Below are 21,492 nucleotides of genomic sequence, written 5' to 3'. Positions count from 1 at the left end.
TCTCACCAGAACCTGGGCCACCCGCCTCTTGCTGTCACCCACAGGGCTCTGCAGGAAGCCCAGGAGATTTTTGGTGTGGACTTTGACTATGACGAGTTTGAGAAATATAATGAGTATGACGAAGAACTGGAGGAAGAGTATGAGTATGAGGATGATGAGGCCGAGGGGGAGATCCGTGTGCGCCCCAAGAAGACCACCAAGAAACGTGTGAGCCGCAGGAGCATCTTTGAGATGTATGAGCCCAGCGAGCTAGAAAGCAGCCACCTCACAGATCAGGACAATGAAATCCGAGCCACTGACCTGCCTGAGAGGTTCCAGGTAAGAAAGCATCAGCTCCTGTCCTTTTGCCAATGTGTTGTCACCTGCCCTGAGCCTCCCTGCTTCAAGGGCTGTACCAGAGGAACAATCTAGCAACAATCTGATACTGAATATATATAGGAAGTTGACTTTTGAACCTCATCTGACCAGGGGGTGCAGGGAGTCCAGCTCTTAGAGAAGCTCTTCTGCTGCTTATGGTTCTTGAAATGACCCTCTTTCTTTAGCAAGTACACAAAGTGTGTCTGCTTTGTGCCAGGACAGGGCTCTTCTGGGTGCTGGAAATGTGTCTGTGGAGCACACGTTTCTGTCCGGAAGCTGTGTGTGTGTTTCTTACATGGGATGCAGGACAAAGTCAGTCTCACTGTTGTCTTATCCCGTGCAGCTCCGCTCCATCCCAGTTAAGGGGGCTGAAGATGACGAACTAGAAGAAGAAGCTGACTGGATCTACAGGAATGCCTTTGCCACACCAACCATTTCTCTTCAGGTACCCAAAAAAAGAACCTTAGGTTTGATGTGAACCAGAAGCCACTGCATCAAGATGAAGACCTGCTCTTCCCGTGCCCCAAATATCTATCTGAATGTGCCTAGTACAGAACAAGTTGGGTGTGTACAGGTGTAGGAGAGATTTTTTTTAGACTTTTTCTGATGGAGTTCCCTTTTGGCATGGAGCAGTTTCACGTATGGTACAAAGCAAGTGACAGTGTTATTGCTGTTTCTTTTTTTTTCTGGCCGTAGGAAAGCTGTGATTACCTAGACCGAGGGCAGCCAACGAGCAGCTTCAGTCGTAAAGGACCCAGCACAATTCAGAAGATTAAAGAAGCCCTGGGTTTCATGCGAAATCAACACTTTGAGGTAGCACCTCAGGCTCCAGTGGCCCATTAGTTAGAAATTAAGCTAGGGGATGAGGGAAAAGGTAGCTCCCTGCCTATCCTCAGGTGTGGTCCCTTGGCTCGAGAATGTGCGAACCAGAGGAGGCTCTGGTGACCAGGAAAGCCCTTGTTCGACCTGTCTGCAGCGTCACCTTCCCCCGTCGGGATGAGCACGTGGCCTGGATGAGCCTGTGAGAGAGGCCACACTCCAACTGTTGAATTTCCTGGAGCTATTTACCCGGCTAGCAGAGGAGCTCCTTACAGATCTCCCCACTCTGGCTGACTGCAGTCTCCTTGCCACCCTAGGTGCCTTTTATTGCTTTCTACCGTAAGGAGTATGTGGAGCCGGAGTTGCACATCAATGACCTGTGGAGGGTGTGGCAGTGGGATGAAAAGGTACGAGGGATCCATGCGCCTAAGAGGCTGAGGTGTGGATTGGGCACTACTAGCACCAAAGTCCAAGCTTCCTGCACATATCAGGTGGCAGCCCAAACCTCCCGCACCTGTCAAGCTCTCCCCAGGGTCTCCTGGTAACCAGCAGAGCAGCCTTGGGTCTCCAAGGCTCAATACCAGCCCTTAGTCATGCCCTACCCTATCCTAGTGGACCCAGCTGAGGATCCGCAAAGAGAACCTAACACGGCTGTTTGAGAAGATGCAGGCTTATCAGTACGAGCAAATCTCTGCTGACCCTGACAAACCCCTGGCTGATGGCATCCGGGCTCTGGATACCACCGACATGGAGAGGTAAAGTGTGCAAGGTGTATTCTATTCCAGGGCACCCTCAGACCAGAGGCCCCCAAGGAGCAGTGTAACCCACAAAATCCTCAGCACTGGGCCCGTCCCTTAGAAACCCAACTTGTGACCACATGAAAAGTGATCTCTCTGGCAAGCAAGTCTATCGTAGTTATCTATGTTAGTGTAAAAGGCGAAGAGGTAAGGTAGTCACATTTGCTGATGTGAAAATTCCGTGTATATAAAGGTACATGGAAAACCAAGTCATAACCAGAAAAGAGCTTGGTGAGCCTGGAATCAGTGGAGTGTGGGAAGGGAGCAGATGACTTTAGTGGCCAGTGTCCTGAAGCTGGTGGGGGAGGGACAGACTGTCTCCAGGACTCTGAACTTTGCTAGAGACGGGGTGCTTCATCTCCCTGTTCATCTCTATTTCTAACAACCACCAACCACCATTTGTTTGGTGTATCTGTTCCTGAAGAAACCTTGGTTGAAGTCAACAGTCTGGGGTCGTATATCTGTAATAATTGAAGAATACAAACACCCATCCTAATTGGGATCTTGCCTCCTGGGAATTGGACCTCTTGTAGCAGAACCGTGGTGTACCGTTAGTGACAGTTGAGGTCTTGTGTCTATTTTCTTCCAGGCTTAAGGATGTACAGTCAATGGATGAGCTAAAAGATGTCTACAACCATTTCTTACTGTATTATGGTCGTGATATCCCCAAGATGCAGAACGCTGCCAAGGCCAGCCGCAAGAAGCTGAAGCGTGTGAGGGAAGAGGGCGATGAGGAAGGTGAGTGCTGGAACAGAAAACCCAGGGGGCTTGATGGCCACACCATCCCCAAGAATGCCCTTGGCTGAGTGCCCTTTGGGGCTTCCCTGCATGTGGCAGATCCTTGGGAGTGACTGGAAACTAGAGCACTAACTCGTGTTCTCTTCCCAGGTGAGGGTGAAGAGGCAGAAGATGAGGAGCAGAGGGGCCCGGAGCTCAAGCAGGCCTCCCGCCGAGACATGTACACCATCTGCCAGAGCGCGGGGCTAGGTAAAGGCTAGCTGCCGTGTCCTAGGCATTCTGGCCTTGAGCAAGGGGAGTCCCCTGGTAGTCCCCAGAGGGCAGGAAGAGGACTTTTTTTGCGNCCCCCCCCCCCAGCACCCACCCCCACTCCACAGTAATGATCTAGCCTCTCCCTAACTTGCTGAAGGAAGGGGAAGCTCACATGATCAGAGGGACGGAGTCCATCCTTGCTTTGAGAGGTTCTCCTGTTAGACTGTAGTTTCCACTTTAGTTCTGAGCCCAGGAGTCACAGAAAATTATTTTTTCTGGCTCCTAAACTATCAAGTGTTTAAATGCAANTTTTTTTTTTTTTTTTAATGTTTATTTTGCTTTTGTGAGAGACAGGGACAGCATGAGTGAGAGAGGAAGACCCAGAATCAGAAACAGGCTCCAGACTCTGAGCTGTCAGCACAGAGTCCGACCCGGGGCTCGAACTCACGAACCGTGAGATTATGATCTGAGCCAAAGTCCGGGCCTGAGCCACCCAGGCGCCCCGATTCATGACCTTCTTAAAGTCTAGCGCCCGGAATAACTGCTCTGGACTCAGAGACCAGAGAGATTTGTCAGCCTAGCTGCTGCCTTACCTTTCACCCTCCTGTTGGCTTTAGATGGCCTGGCCAAAAAGTTTGGGCTCACTCCTGAACAATTCGGGGAAAATCTGCGAGACAGCTACCAGCGACACGAGACCGAGCAGTTCCCTGCAGAGCCTTTGGAGCTGGCCAAGGACTATGTCTGCAGGTAGGCTTGTGGTGCGCGGCCAGAGGGACGAGGGGCCTCAGGGCGAAGACGCCGTTGTCCTGCAGTCGCCGCGTTTTCCCCACAGCCAGTTCCCTACGCCTGAAGCTGTGCTGGAAGGTGCCCGCTACATGGTAGCCCTGCAGATTGCCCGAGAGCCCCTCGTCCGACAGGTGCTTAGGCAGACCTTCCAGGAGAGAGCCAAGCTAAACATAACCCCCACCAAGAAGGGTAGAAAGGTGAGCTGGGGGAAGGGCTTTGATCCAGCATGTGGCCCGTCTCTGTATTCCACTGAATTGACTTTCTTGCTTTCGTGCTCTGTTGAGCCGTCTTCCGGCCAGCTGAGACGCGGGCTTTTCCCCCAGGGTCCAGCCCAGCCTGTCAGTAAGCTGACAATTCCTCTTGATGTACACAGGATGTGGATGAGGCCCACTACGCATACTCCTTCAAGTACTTAAAGAACAAGCCGGTTAAGGAGCTGAGAGATGACCAGTTCCTCAAGATCTGCTTGGCTGAAGATGAAGGGCTGCTCACCATTGACATTAGCATAGATATGAAGGGGGTAGAAGGGTAAGCAAAGCTCTGGGGTGGGAGCTCTTTTGGGGAGGGCTGGATGAAGAGTCAACTGGAGGGCGGGGTCCCTCAGGAACGTGAACCACGGTTTCAGAGGTGAGCGGGCTATTGTCCCTGGTTCACAGTGTTTGTGGACGTTTGAGTATCATTTTCCCTCCATCCCTGACACCGCAGTGTTCTCTCCTCAGCTACGGCAGTGACCAGACATACTTCGAAGAGATCAAACAGTTTTACTACCGGGATGAGTTCAGCCACCAGGTGCAGGAGTGGAACCGGCAGCGCACCATGGCCATCGAGCGAGCCTTGCAGCAGTTCCTCTATGTGCAGATGGCCAAAGAGCTCAAGAACAAGCTGCTGGCTGAAGCCAAAGAATATGTCATAAAGGTTAAGACTCATGGGTCTTTAGTCCTGGGGTTTCCTCAAGCTAGAGCTGAAGAGTGGAGCTCCTTAGAAGTAGTCTTCTAGCAAAGAAGCCGTGGGTCACTCCACAACCTCCCTGTTTGAGGAGATTCTTGGCTCCCCACCCCCAGCCCAAACACTCTTTGTTTATAGTGCTGTTCTCTATTTACAAAAGCAAGGTACACCTTCACGTTGTAAGCCTGCCGTGGGCTAGGAACGTGTGCACACATTAGTACAGCCTGTGCACACGCGTGCCCACATCTGTTTCCTTAGCACGCGTGGTGAGCTTACTGGCCATAGTTTCTGGTGTGTCTCCTCCCCAGGCCTGTAGTCGGAAGCTCTACAACTGGTTGAGGGTGGCACCCTACCGGCCAGATCAGCAGGTAGAGGAAGATGACGACTTCATGGATGAGAACCAAGGGAAGGGCATCCGCGTCCTAGGCATCGCTTTCTCCTCTGCAAGGTAACTGCCTGTTCATGCCTACCCAGCCTCATCCTTTCCGTCTCTTCCTAAGTTCCTTCTACTCTTACCTACGTCCCCTTGTTTCTAATTGTTGCACTATTCTTTTCTGGTCCGGTCTGCAGAGATCACCCTGTGTTCTGCGCCCTGGTCAACGGTGAAGGAGAAGTGACAGACTTCCTTCGACTGCCCCATTTTACCAAACGGCGAACTGCATGGAGAGAGGAAGAACGGGAAAAGAAGGCAAGTGGCTAGGATGGGGCAGCCAAGTGTAGATCGTGAGTGTGTTTTATGGCTCCGTGGGGGTATGTGTTTATGGTCTGCATAACACCGATGCAAGCTTGTGATTATCTCCGTCTGGTTGCTGAACCCTGGAGCCCTGGGATAAGTCTCAGCTTCCATCAGCAGTAGATGGCACTCAAGTTCTGGGGCAGAATTTACTTCAGGCTGGAGGCCAATTCCTAGGTCTTGTGTGCTTCTGAAAGCTGCATCGTGGCCTCTGTTCTTACCAGCATCTGGGTCATCCTGTTCCAGTAGCTGAAAGCCAGTGAGGCATTAAGCCAACCTCTTCCCTGCTGTAGCCTTTCAGTGTTTTTTCCAGAGAAGGAGGAATTTGAATTCATCTCATGTATATGCTTCTGATTTTCTTAACCTAATGCTATCTTTCAATTTTGTGAGAGAGCTGCATTCTTGAGTAATTTTTCACAAACAACCATTTTTGAAAAAGAAAGGAAAAGCTGGGGCGCCTGGGTGGCTTAGTCGATTGAGCATCTGACTTGATTTCAGCTCAGGTCATGATCCCAGGGTCGTGGGGTTGGGTTCTCCACTGAGCATGGAACCTGCTTAAGCAATATGTTTACACCTGGCCAACTCAGTCACAGGAGTATGTGACTCTTGATCTCAGGGTTGTGAGTTTGAGCCCCACGTTGGGAGTAGAGATTACTCATTAGAAAGGAAGACCCAAACCCAGTGTGTTTAGTTCATCACAACCAAGTATGAGCCAGAGTAGCGATAGTGATTTTAGGAAAGGTTAGTGGATATATAATATTCAAACCAAAGGTCTTAGTCTCCGTGTTTTGTGTTCCAGTCAGACGGTGTGTGTGCATCATGTCTAACGTGGAGCTTACTGTTCTCTGGTGTTAGAAGCTCTTGGGCTACTTAGGGAGAGAGAATTGTTAGAAATCTCCTTGTCTTCAGAGCCATTCAGTTCTAATTTTATTTCAATCCAGGCTCAAGACATTGAAACCCTAAAGAAATTTCTTCTGAACAAAAAGCCTCATGTGGTGACAGTTGCAGGAGAAAACAGGTAGGGGCACCAGGGTATCGGGCTAGACCTGGCTTGAGTTCACTCCTTCTCTCCTGTTGAACCTGGCGTACACCTCCAACAGAGTAGGCATGTAGACCCCTGGTAAATTTCCCAGCCCCCGGGGGTATATCTCTTTGTCTTCAGAGCCCTTTTCTCCACCACCCCCACCCAGCCCTGAGTCGGTCTGTCCCTGAGAAACTATTCAGAAAGAGCCCTGACCAACACCCCTCATCCCTCCAGGGACGCCCAGATGTTGATTGAAGATGTGAAACGCATTGTGCATGAGCTGGACCAGGGCCAACAACTGTCCTCTATTGGGGTGGAGCTGGTTGACAATGAACTGGCCATTCTCTACATGAACAGCAAGAAATCGGAGGTAATGCTGGAACCCCATTCTTAGGACCTGCACAAGCGAGAGCACTCAATCCCTGGGAAAACAAAGGTGTGGGGGGCACGGGACTGCACTTGCTCACTTACCCATGTGCAGGTGCTTCATTTTGCCAGTCATGCTTCAGATTGGGAGCCCTGCAGATGAAATCGGTGCCATGGGGGAAAAAAAGGGCCCCAGAGGAGACGAGAAAGTGACTTAAAGCCAGAACGGTTTGGATCTCCTTTTGCCATTGGAACGGAGGGGACTTAATGGTCCTGTTGGTCCTTGTTTGACTCTAGGCAGAGTTCCGGGATTACCCTCCAGTGCTGAGACAGGCCGTGTCCCTGGCCCGGCGCATCCAGGATCCTCTTATTGAATTTGCCCAGGTGTGCAGCTCTGATGAAGACATCCTGTGTCTCAAGTTTCATCCCTTGCAGGTGAGTATGATTCGACAGGCAAGCTTAGCACGCACAAGGGCACAATAACCTTATCCCTGCCTGCTGTGTATTGGCAGGAGCATGTGGTGAAAGAGGAGCTGCTCAACGCCTTGTACTGTGAATTTATCAACCGAGTCAATGAGGTTGGGGTCGATGTCAACCGTGCCATCGCCCACCCATACAGCCAGGCCTTAATCCAGTATGTCTGTGGTCTGGGACCTCGAAAAGGGACCCATCTCCTAAAGGTAAGATGGAGTTGAATGAGAAAATAAGAGAAGTTCCTATTTCACTGAGCCTTTACAATTACCAGTATAATTTGACAGAAGGTCAGAGAAGTAAAGAGACTGGTCTAGAATCATTCAGCAAGTAAGAGTCCAAGTCAGACCTCAGACCCAGGTGGCCACAACTCCCATATTTTCTACTATACTTCACTACAATACTGGAGTGGTTCATGGAAAAGATAGCCATAAACTAGGATTTAAAATGGCTGGAAGAAGGGGTACCAGGGTGGCTCAGTCAGTGGAGTGTCCAACTTCGGCTCAAGTCATGATCTCACAGTTCGTGAGTTCGAGCCCTGCGTCGGGCTCTGGGATGACAGCTCGGAGCCTGGAGCCTGCTTTGGATTCTGTGTCTCCTTCTCTCTGTTCCTCCCCCGCTTGCATTCTGTCTCTCTCTGTCAAAAATAAAGATTAAAAAAAAAATCTTTTTTTTTTTTTTTTTTTTTTTTAATGGATGGAAGAAGGGTACCTGTGTAGCTCAGTTGGTCGAGCGTCTCTTGATTTGGGCCCAGGTCATGATCTCACAGTTTGTGGTATTAAGCCCTGCGTGGGGCGCTACACTGACAGCGAAGAGCCTGCTTGGGATTTTCTCTCCCTCTCTCTTCGCCCCTCCCCGGTGCACATGCACGCATCTGCATGTTCTCTCTGTCTCTCTCAAAATAAGAAAAAAAAAATAGATGAAAGCAAGCATGTAAGACACAAACCTCAGGATAGGGGTTTATTCCAGTGGGTACGAAAAGGATTTCAGTCAAGTTGATGGGGGACACTTCAGAAGTACCGGTAATGTCCTTTTTCTTAAGATGAATGAAAAGTACTTGGGTGTATATTTTATCATTAACTTTTAACTTACACAGTGGTTATATGTTATTTTTGGCAGATACACTGTGGTTCACTAAAATGTTTTTAAGTAGCAGACAGTATGGTATATAGTGCTTAGTCACATATTGAGGCATGAGGCCAGAGGGTTTCCCAGAAACCTGAAAGTAGACTGACAGGCGGGGCCTGCCTCCTGCTCTGGCTCATGCCACACCTCTGCCCTAGATCCTGAAGCAGAACAACACCAGGCTGGAGAGTCGGACCCAGCTGGTCACCATGTGCCACATGGGTCCCAAAGTCTTCATGAATTGTGCTGGCTTCCTCAAGATCGACACGGCCTCCCTCGGGGACAGGTGATGCCCTCTGCCTGGGTGGGCCAGGCAGAATTCCCTTGGGCTTTGCTTTGGGGACTCAGGGGATTAGGGCTGTCAAAGGGCCCAAGGTATTTGAATTAGGAAATATTTTAAAGCAAAGGTGAGCGACCTTTATTAAGTCAAGAGCCTCTGACCTATGGAAAAGATCGGTTCAATTATGTGAAGCTTTTTTTTTTTGTATGAAAAAACATAAAAAGAACCAACTTATCTTATAAATTAAGGACAGAAAACACATAAGATTTCATTCAGTAAACACAAACATGTTCTGCTAGTGTGATTTGCCGAGGCTAGATAAGGGTGGGGCTAGCAGGGGCATTGGAAAAGGAGTGTGGGGGTAAGAGGAGATAAGGAAGGGGGAAAGAGATTCAGTATGGTTTGAGATGATGTTATGAGAGAAAGTTCTCTTCACTTGGACTTTGGACTTCACTATTGACCTCTTCCTCTCCAGAAGTTATCAACTCAGTCTTTGGAGGATCTTTTCCACGGGCACATAGCTCCTCATTCAGTAATGGAAATCAGTGGGGAAATAGGCTTCAAGTTCTAAAACTTCATTTTCCACCCAGCTTTGCTGTAACACTCCACGAATAACATAGGTCCATGTGAGTGCACGGGCAAGACCAGCCTGGGAAGGCTTTATGGGGGAAAATAACTGTCAGCAAATTGTCAGAGGTCTTTTCCCCCTTCGTGTTTTATCTTATTATATAAGACTCGTCTAAGTTCATTATATAAAATTGAATGTATAGCAATATTGTGCAGAAAGTGGAAGTCCCCCATAATCCCACCCCCCAGAGATAACTACCATAACAATTTGGTGTATACCGCAACGTTCCTAAATTTTATTTTTGCTATGCATTTACTAATTACCCATTTACTACAAAAATGGGATCATACGGTTCATAGTGTTTTGCAGTGCATTTTTCACGTATCAGTATATCGTGGCCATCTTTCCATGTCAGCACACATAGATCTGCCTCATTATTTTTAATGACTGTATAGTATTCCATTGTATGGAGGTACCCTGATTTATTTAACCAGTTCCCCATTGGTGGACATTTGGGTTGGTACTAGAAACTTCTTGTTCTATATCCTTGCCCCTTTTCTGCCTTTCATTCAGCACCGACTCCTACATTGAAGTTCTTGATGGTTCCCGAGTCCACCCTGAGACCTATGAGTGGGCCAGGAAGATGGCAGTGGATGCTCTGGAATACGATGAGTCAGCTGAGGACGCCAACCCCGCAGGAGCCCTCGAAGAGATCTTGGAAAACCCAGAGCGGCTCAAGGATCTGGACCTTGATGCCTTTGCAGAAGAACTGGAGAGGCAGGTGGGTGACAGTGTAGAGGCCTGGCACAGAAGTCACCCCAGATGGCCTAATTGGGAGGAGACTTAGGCAGCAAGTCTCCAGAAAACCTCCAGTGGTGTTAATGTGGGAGACTTGATTGTCTCTTCTCTCTGCCCTGGCTGTACCAGGCCTTTCAAGGAACTTTTCATTCTGCTTTGTTCGAGAGCCAAAGAAGTCTCAGACTGCTACAGTCACTGCCGGGAGGCAGGGCCGGGTGTCAGTAGTCCCATTTCTTTCTAGGCCTCCTTTCCAACAGCATAGCTTTGCATGTGTCTGTTTCCCACATTGGGTTTCCATGGAGTGTTTTTATTCTAGAACATTCCATGGTTAAGAGAAAGTTTGGGGGCACCTGGGTGGCTCAGTCAGTTGAACGTGTGACTCTGGATTTTGGCCCAGATCATGATCCCAAGGGCATGGGATTAAGCCCTGCATTGGCTCCCCGCTGAACATTGAGCCTGCTTGAGATTCTCTCCCTCTGCCCTTCTTCCCTGCTCGTGGGCCTTCTCTCACTTTCTCTAAAAAAATAAAAATGATAAAATAAAAAGAGAAAGTTTGAAAATTTCCTAGAGTAAATCTTGATGGGAAAGAAGAGAAACCCTGACAGGAGCCAAGTGGCCTACTCCTTTTATTGCAAGCCCCTGGGGCTCCAGGTGGGGAGTGGTTGCCAGGCTCTTCCTGATGGTCTTCCCCCCCAGGGCTATGGTGACAAACACATCACCCTCTACGACATCCGGGCTGAACTGAGCTGTCGGTACAAGGACCTCCGGACAGCCTACCGTTCTCCCAACACAGAGGAAATCTTCAATATGTTAACCAAAGAAACACCAGAGACCTTCTACATTGGTAAATGCTGGGGTTGGTTTTCAGTTGGAGGAGGATTTCTGGGCATGGAAGGTGCATTTACTGTATACATTCAAACCAAGCCATGTTTCCAGCAGAGTGAGGCAGGTTTATAGTGTACGTAAAAAAGACCGGGGGAGCTTCTAAGGTTATTATTAATACATGAAGCCCTGAACTAGAGGTCAAAACTGAGTTCAAGGATCAATTATGCTTCTAACCTGCTCCTGCAGGATCTTCAAGGAGCCACTCCTATAGGTCTCATGTTCCCCCATCATCAAATCAGGGGAAGATCTCTCTTAAGGATGTGAGGGAAATCAGTAGAGATGCCCTAAGACAGATGCTCTGACGCTCAAAGGCCAGTGGGAAGAACCGCTCTCCAGTTCTCTTAGCCTGGTCCCCATTCTCTTCTTTCCTTCCCTGTCCTCCCTTTCCTGCAGGAAAGCTCATCATCTGCAACGTCACTGGCATTGCACACAGGCGTCCACAGGGTGAGAGCTATGACCAGGCAATCCGTAACGATGAGACAGGGCTGTGGCAGTGTCCCTTCTGTCAGCAGGACAATTTCCCTGAACTAAGTGAGGTATGTGCCGCACTGTTACTTCAGTCACTGAGTTTCCTCCATTGAATGTCTTTGCATTCTAGAATGGAGTCTAGAATGCAGCTATTCTAGAACACGCACTTCTCAAACAGATACACAGGGACGAGGGCTAGAACACATACAAGTCTGATGTGAAGTCCCCTCCGTATGCTGCTCAGAAATGATCAGTGTGCTTTCTTCTATTCTGGTTCAGCCTTTAACCCGTGTTTCCTATTCTCCAGGGATCTAACTCAACCAGGTTAGAGACCTGAGGACATGTATTTCTTACTACAGGGCAGTCACAGTGTCCTGTACGTGCTAGTTAGAAGGAATCTTTAGGCTCTCTTCATTTTTTTCCATCTTCCACACATATTTTCATTTCTACCACATTTTTCTATAGCCATTATCTTTTTCCTTTTTGACGGAAGTCATTAAAGCCACCCTGAATGTCTTTTTGTGTCTTCAGATGTAACCAGGCAGCTTGTGAAAGATACAATTTCTGAACATTACCCAATAAAGAAACTGGTGGGATTTGTCCAAGTTATAATAAGGCCAAGGGGTGCCTGGTTCCCCAAAATGAATAGTTCTGGGGAGACTGGCATATATATTTCTTACGTCCACTAGGTCAGAACAGAATTGGGAGAGATGGGCCTCAGTTGCAGCTAGAGGGACATCCAAATAGATTAATATAAAGGATTAATCTGATGGCCAGTGGTGTCAGACATCAGTTACTAATCAAGGAACACTGGGGACGTTCAAAATCTGTTGGTGGGTGGCTTAGTCACTGCATTTCAGACCATGCTTCCAGGTGTTAAAGCAAGATAAATTGCAGTGCCCCAGTGGCTCTTTTCTGAACCGTGAGATCTCCAGAATCTTAATGACTGAGCTCCTCTCCTGATGCACTTTTTAGGTCTGGAACCACTTTGACAGCGGTTCATGCCCAGGCCAAGCCATTGGAGTCAAAACACGGCTGGACAATGGTGTCACCGGCTTCATCCCCACCAAGTTCCTCAGTGACAAAGTGGTAAAGCGGCCGGAGGAGCGAGTGAAGGTAGATGAACGACTAGGCTAAAGCATCTAGTGCAGTTTTCAGCTGCCCAAATGGGGCTCTCCAGAACTTTGGGCTGCACCCCCCAGCAGTGAGGCTTAGTTCCCAGTGGCTGCTGGTGGGGAGAGACTGTCGGGAGGATTTATAACTGGCTGAAAGAAGCCAGGGTGAGAAGCATATGAATGAGTAGCAGCTTTTGTTCCCTGTCTTTGTGATACTTCATTGGGTTGCCAGCCCTTCGGGAGAGGGCTCTCTCTTCCCGTGTGGGAGGCTGTGGTTTAGTATGCAGGCAGGAAGCAGGGCCCGGCATTACATGCTGTGAAGCAGAAAGGCTCAGCTTCCTTTCTGTTCTAGTGCTCTCCTGCCAGCCTCCATCTATGACGCACCCACTACATACCAGCACTGGATGTTTACATGTGGTGTCTCTGATCTCTCAGCTTAATGGGAAAGGAAATACTACCATCTTTCTTCAGAGAAATATGAGTGCCTTTTCCGGGATTGCCCAGTTTTACTTGGAAGCTAGGGAGGTTTTCAGAAGAGCCACGCAGAGTGACTAGATTTGCCACTGTTTAGACAGAAGGACTCAAGTCAGGGGAAAGAACAGAAAGCTGCTATTTTGCCTCCCCTTAAAAAAGGCAGCCAGACTTTGCTTATACCCCAGGAGCAGTACTTAGGTAGCTCTACAGGAGAAGGGGATAGCGTCGGTGGTGCGGTAGATCCCAGTGAGCTCCAGTTGGCGTTCTTGTCTGAGTAAGAGGCATCTGTGTAGGGCGTGGCCGGTGGTCCACAGACCAGACTCGCCTGTGAGCTCCTAAATCTGCCACTTGCTAGCTGGCTGGCTTTGGGCACGTCACTCCGTCTTTCGGCCTGGACTTTGGTTTTCTCACATGTCAAATGGGGCATCGGGCTAGATCATCTTTGTCCCTTCCAGCTCAAATGTTCTGTGGATCTAGGTGGGAATGACCGTTCACTGCCGCATCATGAAGATCGACATTGAGAAGTTCAGCGCAGACCTCACCTGCCGAACCTCAGACCTCATGGATAGGAACAATGAGTGGAAACTGCCCAAGGACACCTACTATGACTTTGATGCCGAAGCAGCAGACCACAAGCAGGAGGAGGACATGAAACGGAAGCAGCAGCGGACCAGTGAGTGTGGCCACCCCCACATCTGTGCAGCCCAAGTCTTGGCAGCCTCCCCCCCACCCAGGGTGCACGTGCTGATGGCTGCACCCCAGTGGGAATGAGGTGCTCAGCCTCAGTGACGTCATGGATGGACTCACTGGCAGGGCTGGAAGCCAGGGTCGTCTTGGGTTACGTGCTTCATCCTCTGAGCACTTGAGGAGCATAGGTTCACACACGGCCTTCACATTAGAGAATTCAGGTCCAGAGAGGGCAAAAGAGTCCCAGAATTTGATAGTGGGTCAGAAATAAAGCCTCAATTTGTCCCTTTGCTGTGGGCTCCCATTCCCCTCCCCTGATCTGTGCTGCTTTCCTGCCCTCTTCAGCATACATCAAGCGAGTGATCGCACACCCATCCTTCCATAATATAAATTTCAAGCAAGCAGAAAAGATGATGGAGACCATGGACCAGGGTGATGTGATCATCCGACCGAGCAGCAAGGGTGAGAATCACCTGACAGTGACCTGGAAGGTTAGCGATGGCATCTACCAGCACGTGGATGTGCGGGAAGAAGGCAAGGAAAATGCCTTCAGCCTGGGAGCCACCCTGTGGATCAATAGTGAGGTGAGAGCCAGCTCCTGGCTTCCCATCCCTTCTCCTACCTCCAGAAACAAGCCACTTCTGCTTGCTTTCACCTGACATAAGTAACACACGCATTATATATATTTTTGCTATATAGAACAACAGAACAGGAGATTGACTGTGAAATGAGTCCTTTGATAACAGTTTTGTATATTTTGCTTTTTTTTCTCTGTCCTCTACATTTTAAAATAGACTACCTACAGAGAGCCTCCAGGTGAGGAAGCAGAGAAAACATAGATGCACATGATTGTGTACACAAACACACACGTGTGCACGCATTTCTCTTGTTTTCAGTAGAGAGAAATTTTATGAAGCTCCTTGTTATTCCCAAGCGCCAGGGGAGAATTAAAGTTATGGTTTAAAGGATTTTATGCCTTGTAAGCTGATAAATGTGAGAAGATGTATAAATCGAGGGGACTTTGCAGTGGAGTGAGGCTACAGCAGGGCTGGAAAGTCCACGCCCTTCCGTGGGTTCTCTTCTGAATGGATTGGATGAAGGGCTAGGAGTCTCAGCTCCTAGCGTGGGGCCTTTACCATCTTCCCACAGGAATTTGAAGACTTGGATGAGATTGTTGCTCGCTATGTCCAGCCCATGGCATCCTTTGCCCGGGACCTCCTGAATCACAAGTATTATCAGGACTGCAGTGGTGGGGATCGTAAGGTGAGCCCAGGGCTCTTTGAGGTGTCACCTCTCCCAGTCGCTTCAGGATGCGTGGCTTCCCTTCAGTGTAGGGGACGTTCAGCTGGTGAAGGAGGTGTGCCTCATGTACGTGCCAGACACTGTGTACCAAGCATGCTGCTATCCCAACCTCTCCCCCTCATTCTACCCCCAGAAATTAGAGGAGCTGCTCATCAAAACTAAGAAGGAGAAGCCCACCTTCATCCCTTATTTCATCTGTGCCTGCAAGGAACTGCCCGGCAAGTTCCTACTGGGATACCAGCCCCGGGGTAAACCCAGGTGAGCACTAGTGCTGAGAAGGTGCTGCCACCGGGGGCCACGGATAGGCTAGCAGGGGAGTTAGAGACCCCCGGAGCAGTGCTCTCTCTGCTTCTGCTTGACTGTCTTTTCCCTCTTACCTGTTGGAGGTTGGAGGTGGGGAAAGGGAGACAATTTAGAGGCAAAAAGCAAAGACGATATTTTCCCCAACCCTGTGAAAAGTTTCCTTCACCTTTTCTCCCTCCCAAAGAGTGATGGAAATTTACCAGATATTCCACTTGACTGGCAAAGATGGAGGCCAGGACACAGGCCTCTCCTTCTCACTCTGCTTCACCCTCGCCAACGGGTTCGGCACAGGTGGCTCACCGTTGCTGTGGTGTGCTGTACAACTTCTACCTGCACTGCAGGGGTGGGTCAGGAGAGCTTTTCTCCTTCCCGTCATTGACCCCTCTGCTCCCTTCTATATGTGGCTAACAGGCTGGCCTTCCTAGACATGCCTTTGTCTGGGTCCCTCTAGAGCTCACTCTGAATCAAAGTTCCGTTTTTTGGGGATCTGCTTGCTTTGTGTCTGTTACCCAGACTGATAATCATACCAGTCTTCTCTACGCCCCCATCCTCCCTTCAGTCTTTGGCCAAGGCCCGTGCGTTCTGCTCTTATCCCTATGCTGCCTGTGCAAGATAAACAGGCCTCAGTGGCTGGGTGACAAGAAGCTCTAGGCTCCGGACCCTGCGCTGTCTTGGGCACATGTAGAATATCATTGTCGTCTCTGAGAAGCCATTTCTGATTCACCTTCGTGCTTCCAGAGGACGGCAGCCGGGGCTGTTGGCTGGACACTGTCCCACAAGCAACAGTTGAGCAAACGAGGAAGTAGAGGCAACACAACCACTTCCCAAAGAAATGTGTGCAGGCTCCTTGTGTCGCAGCATAAACGACACTTGGTGTTAGATTAAGGAAGCAGCGTTTAACTTACCATAAGTGAGAACTTTTCAATATTTGTCACTGTCTGCTGGTAATTGACAGCTGTACTGGACAGCTGTCTTAGGTGTTGTGCTAAACGCCTCATACACGCGGTCTCATTTACTCCTCACACATAATTCTGTAGCTACAAGTGCTGTTGCCTTCGTTTTTCAAGTGAAGCTGAGATTCGGGTTTAGTGACTTCACAGAAAGTCATACAGGCAGTAAGTGACAATCAGAACTGCAAGTAGAACTGGTCTGAACCCAGAGCCCATCGTCTTACCTACTCTCTGCACTGCAGTGTGTCAAATGAGGTCAGATTAATCACCTTAACGGATGCTTCCACAGTCCAGCGCCGGGGGAGTTGTTTTGCTGACAGCAGCCCTGACACTGTGGCCTCAGTCCTGCCCCCGCCTGCAGTGTGCTGCCGTCACACTGCACCCCAGGATGGCAGCCCAGCCACCAACAGGCCTTCCTCTGATGGCCTGAACCTATCATGCCAGGGCTGCTGACTCCTGGCCTTAACTGTGCTCACCTCCTCAGAGTGCAGCCTCCTTTGAAAGTGTCAGGGCTCTTTCATCTCTCCTTTCCCCCCCAGCACCCACTTTGGCTACTTCACACGGTGGAGATCTATTCTGGCCACTCTGTCACAGCTGGCCCCAAGGGGTATCTGACACACGTTTCCTTCCAAAATCCCAGGATAGAATATGTAACAGTGACTCCAGAAGGATTCCGGTACCGGGGCCAAATCTTCCCTACTGTGAATGGACTTTTCCGATGGTTTAAGGATCACTACCAGGATCCTGTACCAGGTGAGTTCTGCTCAGAGTTCTGGGGTATACTCAAGAGGGACAGGCAGGCCCTGAATCAAGATGATCACTGGCCACCAGTGGAAGGGACGAGGCCTGGGCTATCACTGAGGCTGTCTCACTCCTGCTCCAGGCTCCTGGCATCGAGGAGGTCCTCCATCCACTTTGCTGAGCAGCTTCCCTTCTTCCCACCCACCTCAGAACCTTCTCCAGCCCCTGCACTGTGAAAACAGGAACCGGTTGCTGGAGGGACATAACTAACTTTGCCTGTTCCTGCAGGTATCACCCCCAGTAGCAGCAGCAGGACCCGGACACCTGCTTCCATCAATGCCACCCCAGCCAACATCAACCTTGCAGGTGAGCTCACGTCTGAGACTGGGAGCCAGAGAGATGGTGCTGGAAGATTTCGACCTCTAATGTGCCCATCCCCCACCTCTGTGCCTACAGATCTGACACGGGCTGTGAATGCCCTGCCTCAGAACATGACCTCGCAGATGTTCAGTGCCATTGCAGCCGTGACAGGCCAAGGACAGAACCCTAACGCCACCCCAGCCCAGTGGGCCTCCAGCCAGTACGGCTACGGCGGCAGTGGAGGGGGCAGCAGCGCTTACCACGTACGTGCCTTGGGGACAAGCCTCCCTGCAGAGGGTGGAGAAGAGCGAAAGGGAGCGATCACCCTCTACCATCCCGTGTCCATAGACTGGCCTCTGGCAGTGTCTACCCCAGGGGGCTTCATATGTATAGACGGGGCCACCACAGCCTGAGGAACTGTCTCCAACACATGTTCCTTTTCCTCAGGCGCCCTTGAGGGTAAAGGGAGTAAGAGAAGGTCTGAGCTTTCCATGGCCCTTTGGGATCTTTGGGACCCTCAAGTGGTCCGTACTGGTGGCCTCTGTTGTGCCAGGTCCCATCCTGCTGGCCTCTCTCTGCCACTTGGGACCACACATTGCTCAAGAAATGGTCAGCTAGAAAGCTCTGTGCTGAGCCCTGGTTCTCAGCTTGCCAGCAGTTCATAGCAAGGCCACATAAGCCCCCAAACCCATCCCCATTTAACTGTTCACCCTCCTCCAGGTGTTCCCAACGCCAGCCCAGCAGCCAGTGGCCACCCCACTAATGACCCCCAGCTACTCCTACACAACCCCAAGCCAGCCCATCACCACACCGCAGTACCACCAGCTACAGGCCAGCACCACCCCGCAGTCTGCCCAGGCCCAGCCCCAGCCCTCCTCCAGCGCTCGGCAACGGCAGCAGCAGCCAAAGTAAGTATGCGGTTGGTGGCACAGAGCATACGGGGCAGGCGTCATCAAGAGGCCAAGGGGTTCAGCATAGGCAGGTCGCCTGGACCTTGTGAGAGCCGTGACCCAGGTGGTGCCCCCAGAACCACCGCTTTCTGGGAAAAGACAAAAAACATGAGGTCCGTTTCTGCAAGGATGGACGAGCAGCAGTGTTTGGTGGGAGGGCTTCATTCTGATGAGGATGCGGAGATTCCTAGTCTCAGAGGCCCCTTCTCGCTCCCAGGTCCAACAGCCATGCAGCCATCGACTGGGGGAAGATGGCAGAGCAGTGGCTACAGGAAAAGGAAGCAGAGCGGCGGAAACAGAAGCAGAGGCTGACGCCTCGGCCCTCTCCCAGCCCCATGATCGAAAGCACCCCCATGTCCATTGCTGGCGATGCCACCCCGCTCCTGGACGAGATGGACCGGTAGGGGGCCTGCTCCTAGGACTCTGGTTACCTCTGAGGCTGGGAGAGCCCGGCCGCCCACTGCCTCACTCCCTGCCCCGCCTTTTCTGTCCATAAAGTGACGTGAGTTGACGCTCTCTCTGGTGGTCAGCCTGGATGGGTGACAAGCTGGATGGCCTTGGGAATTTGAGCTCAGTGTACGCTAGGCGACGATTCTCCCACTCCAGGCCTTCGCCAACCACCTGTCCCGGGACCAGGCTGGGCGGGGAGTATGGCGGGAGGAAGAAGAGGAAGACGAGAATGAGAGTGGAACAGTTTTGTATTCTCCCTACAAGCCATTTTGAGCTTCTGCCCTCACCTGACTCTGGGCTGTGACCCCGGGGCACCAAGCTCAGCACATGAGTCTCCCCCAGCTCTTGTGGGGAGAGGAATGCTATTTATTCAGTTTGGGGCAGGAGGGAGAGGAGGGAAAGTATTTCTGACCCAGATGCCAACAGCTTGGGTGGCTAACAGAGCAGAATTGCAGGGGACGCAGGGGAGCAGTGCTGACCTGCCCAGCCCCCGCCTGGCCGCCTTCACCCACCTGCTGCTGCCTCCGCTTCCTGCCTGTCATTTGAATAAACAGTGTTTCTACAGAGCATTTGGCAAAGCCTTTGTCTGCAGCGCTCCGGCTCTTGAAGGGTGGCTTTCCAAGCTGGGTTTGGAGCTCTGACAGCTCCCCCTGACTCCTTCCAGGCCACCGGAGAGGCAGTGACTCAGAACAGCAAGCAGATTCTGTATCTGACCACCAAGGGCCAAATCCCGGCTCCGCTTGCCAGCCCTGCGCCCCGAGGGAACTCTTGTTGTCTCCCAGGCAACCATCCTCTCCGTAGGGTGTAGGGTGAGGCTAGGCCAGCGAGATCTGCCGCCTCCGCCTCACTGGGGCAGCCGGGGCAGCCGCAGAGGCGGAGGATGTGTGAAAGCGCTCTGCCAAGGGGAAGGCTGCCGCCTCATCAGCCCTCTGTGCGCGTTAGCCGCTCTCGCTGCGCTCTCACACGCCCGCCCCATCTGCCCTGCCTACTAGCCTCCTCCCGCACGGTGAAGAAGGGCCGTGAGTAAATTTGGGGTCTCAGCTTGAGCCCCTGCACCTCTTCCCCTGCTCTTTTTGCCAGCTGAGCCTCAGCCCCCGATATTGCCTCTACACACAAGTCCTCCAGTATGTCTGCCCCAGGGAGGGCCCCTTGGTCACCTGCTCCCACACGCACGCGCCCTGGTAAAGGACGTGCTGGGATGTCGTGGGGGAAGCCGGTCCCCCTCTTCCTTGCTTGGGGCCGGCCAACGTCCTGGCCCTGTCCCCTTCCCCTGGCCCCACCTCTTTTTGTTTCAGATTCCTGGTCTCCTGTGTTCCTTCAGAAGGGCCACCTCCCCCAGCTTTGCAAGTCGGTGCGAGGAAAGTGAGGCTCTCCCCCTCCCTTTCCTCTACTTGGGGCTCAGTAGCAAAATCAGAAAAGGTCACTGCTGCCCAAAATTGGTGAGCTTCCCATCTTGACTTCATCCTGTCATTCAAGATCTCTTTGGCTGTTGGCAAGAGTTAGGAGGGAAGGGCTGGTCTTCTGCGAGGAACTCCGTTCTGTTCCCTTCAGCACAAAGGTCTCAAAGGGCCTAGCAGGAGCTGGGACACGCCAGCTGGGAAGATTATGTTCCCTTTGGTGCCACCAGCATCTTCCTAAGGGCCACTTAGAGGAGGGAAAGGCCAGGCACAGTGGCACAGAGTGGGTTAAAAGGTTCCGTTTATTAGGGGTATCACTGCAGACAGTACTGCCTGTCCCCGAGTGGATTTCACACAGACCGGTCTCCCAGGAGATGGGACGCCTCCTTCCCACTGCACCCGGCTGTGCTCCTCTCTTGCCCTGAGCCTAGGATGTTACAGAGAAGCAGGCTGTGCCCCTCCCCTACCCTCCCTCCTGCCTTCCCATGGACTGCCTCCTGAAAGATGGATTGCCCTTCAGAAATCCCTGCAGCTCCCCCCCCAGCCCCTTGGCTCCAGCCGTGTCCAGAGCCCACACCCTCCCCACAGAAGTGACAGGTTGGAGGGAGCGAGAATAGCAGCAGGGGGTCAGCTACAGGCTTGATCTCGTTTATTCTTCACCCTGGATGCCCTGGCCTCAACTGAGATTGGGGTTTGATGCTGGGGGAGATTTCCTCTTGACCTTCTTGATTGGCGAGGCCTTCGCCCTGGGTTTCTTAGCCTGGGCCATGTTCTCTCTCTTCTTGGGCAACGAAGACTCCACAATATCCTCGCTGGAGGGTTCCTCCCGCCCGAGGTCATTGTAACTGTCCTCACTCTCCAGGTCTTCCCGGCTGTCTGGGCTCGACTCTGACATCCTGGTCAACTCTCTTGGGCTTATTGATCGGGTCAAGTCTGGAGGTGAAGATTCTGATTTAACCGGGCTTTTCTTCTTAACCAGTTTGCCCTTGGCTTTTTTCTTCAGCTTCGCCTTCTCATCTATCTCCTCCTCCTTGTCTTTCTCTTTCTCTTTTTTCTTCTTTACCTTCTTGATCACCTTGTTGCCCTGGGACTTCCCTGTGGGGCTCTCCGAGCGCCAGATAGTGATGGGAGCTGCCGAGTCCGGGGTACCTGCGACTGCGCCCTTGCCTGGGTCGGCGGGTTTGGTGGAGGGCCCCACCCGGGTCGGGATGGGAGGCTTGCTCTCTTCCTCCTCCTCCTCCTCCTCCTCCTCCTCTTCATTCAGGTTGTCTGCCCCACAGTCATGGTGGATGGGATGGTGGATCACTGCCACGGAGACGGGCCTGTAGCTTTTGCACCTGCGACGGAGGGG

At 51.4% G+C, this 21,492-nt stretch overlaps 2 protein-coding genes across 7 annotated transcripts in view; one reads left to right on the top strand and one right to left on the bottom strand.

The window, feature by feature from the left end:
- SUPT6H (SPT6 homolog, histone chaperone and transcription elongation factor) overlaps window positions 1-19,311 on the top strand; it is a 32,123-nt gene extending 12,812 nt beyond the window's left edge. Inside the window, exons 7-37 of the mRNA XM_077749811.1 lie at window positions 45-318; window positions 701-802; window positions 1,054-1,170; window positions 1,494-1,583; window positions 1,789-1,931; window positions 2,563-2,711; window positions 2,862-2,960; window positions 3,581-3,710; window positions 3,796-3,946; window positions 4,123-4,277; window positions 4,469-4,664; window positions 5,003-5,142; window positions 5,265-5,382; window positions 6,369-6,445; window positions 6,686-6,821; window positions 7,115-7,252; window positions 7,330-7,497; window positions 8,572-8,699; window positions 9,835-10,042; window positions 10,756-10,903; window positions 11,338-11,480; window positions 12,388-12,528; window positions 13,479-13,674; window positions 14,034-14,272; window positions 14,838-14,951; window positions 15,124-15,248; window positions 16,884-16,996; window positions 17,273-17,350; window positions 17,441-17,607; window positions 18,065-18,252; window positions 18,512-19,311. Of these exons, the coding sequence (XP_077605937.1) occupies window positions 45-318; window positions 701-802; window positions 1,054-1,170; window positions 1,494-1,583; window positions 1,789-1,931; window positions 2,563-2,711; window positions 2,862-2,960; window positions 3,581-3,710; window positions 3,796-3,946; window positions 4,123-4,277; window positions 4,469-4,664; window positions 5,003-5,142; window positions 5,265-5,382; window positions 6,369-6,445; window positions 6,686-6,821; window positions 7,115-7,252; window positions 7,330-7,497; window positions 8,572-8,699; window positions 9,835-10,042; window positions 10,756-10,903; window positions 11,338-11,480; window positions 12,388-12,528; window positions 13,479-13,674; window positions 14,034-14,272; window positions 14,838-14,951; window positions 15,124-15,248; window positions 16,884-16,996; window positions 17,273-17,350; window positions 17,441-17,607; window positions 18,065-18,252; window positions 18,512-18,698 (4,558 nt within the window). The 3' untranslated portion in view covers window positions 18,699-19,311. The remainder of the gene's footprint in view (window positions 1-44; window positions 319-700; window positions 803-1,053; window positions 1,171-1,493; window positions 1,584-1,788; window positions 1,932-2,562; window positions 2,712-2,861; window positions 2,961-3,580; window positions 3,711-3,795; window positions 3,947-4,122; window positions 4,278-4,468; window positions 4,665-5,002; window positions 5,143-5,264; window positions 5,383-6,368; window positions 6,446-6,685; window positions 6,822-7,114; window positions 7,253-7,329; window positions 7,498-8,571; window positions 8,700-9,834; window positions 10,043-10,755; window positions 10,904-11,337; window positions 11,481-12,387; window positions 12,529-13,478; window positions 13,675-14,033; window positions 14,273-14,837; window positions 14,952-15,123; window positions 15,249-16,883; window positions 16,997-17,272; window positions 17,351-17,440; window positions 17,608-18,064; window positions 18,253-18,511) is intronic.
- Window positions 19,312-20,775: 1,464 nt separating this feature from the next.
- Window positions 20,776-21,492, bottom strand: part of PROCA1 (protein interacting with cyclin A1) — a 5,911-nt gene continuing 5,194 nt past the window's right edge. For all 6 annotated transcript variants that reach the window (XM_077749773.1, XM_077749775.1, XM_077749774.1 and 3 more), the window contains one exon: window positions 20,776-21,478. In XM_077749773.1, coding sequence (XP_077605899.1) covers window positions 20,818-21,478 — 661 coding nt within the window. In that variant the 3' untranslated portion in view covers window positions 20,776-20,817. The remainder of the gene's footprint in view (window positions 21,479-21,492) is intronic.

Source organism: Crocuta crocuta, unplaced genomic scaffold, assembly GCF_008692635.1.
Source record: "Crocuta crocuta isolate KB4526 unplaced genomic scaffold, BGI_CrCroc_1.0 scaffold149, whole genome shotgun sequence".
NCBI lineage: Eukaryota > Metazoa > Chordata > Mammalia > Carnivora > Hyaenidae > Crocuta > Crocuta crocuta.
Note: the sequence above shows the minus strand (reverse complement) of the source record. Positions and strands in the feature narration are given on the sequence as shown.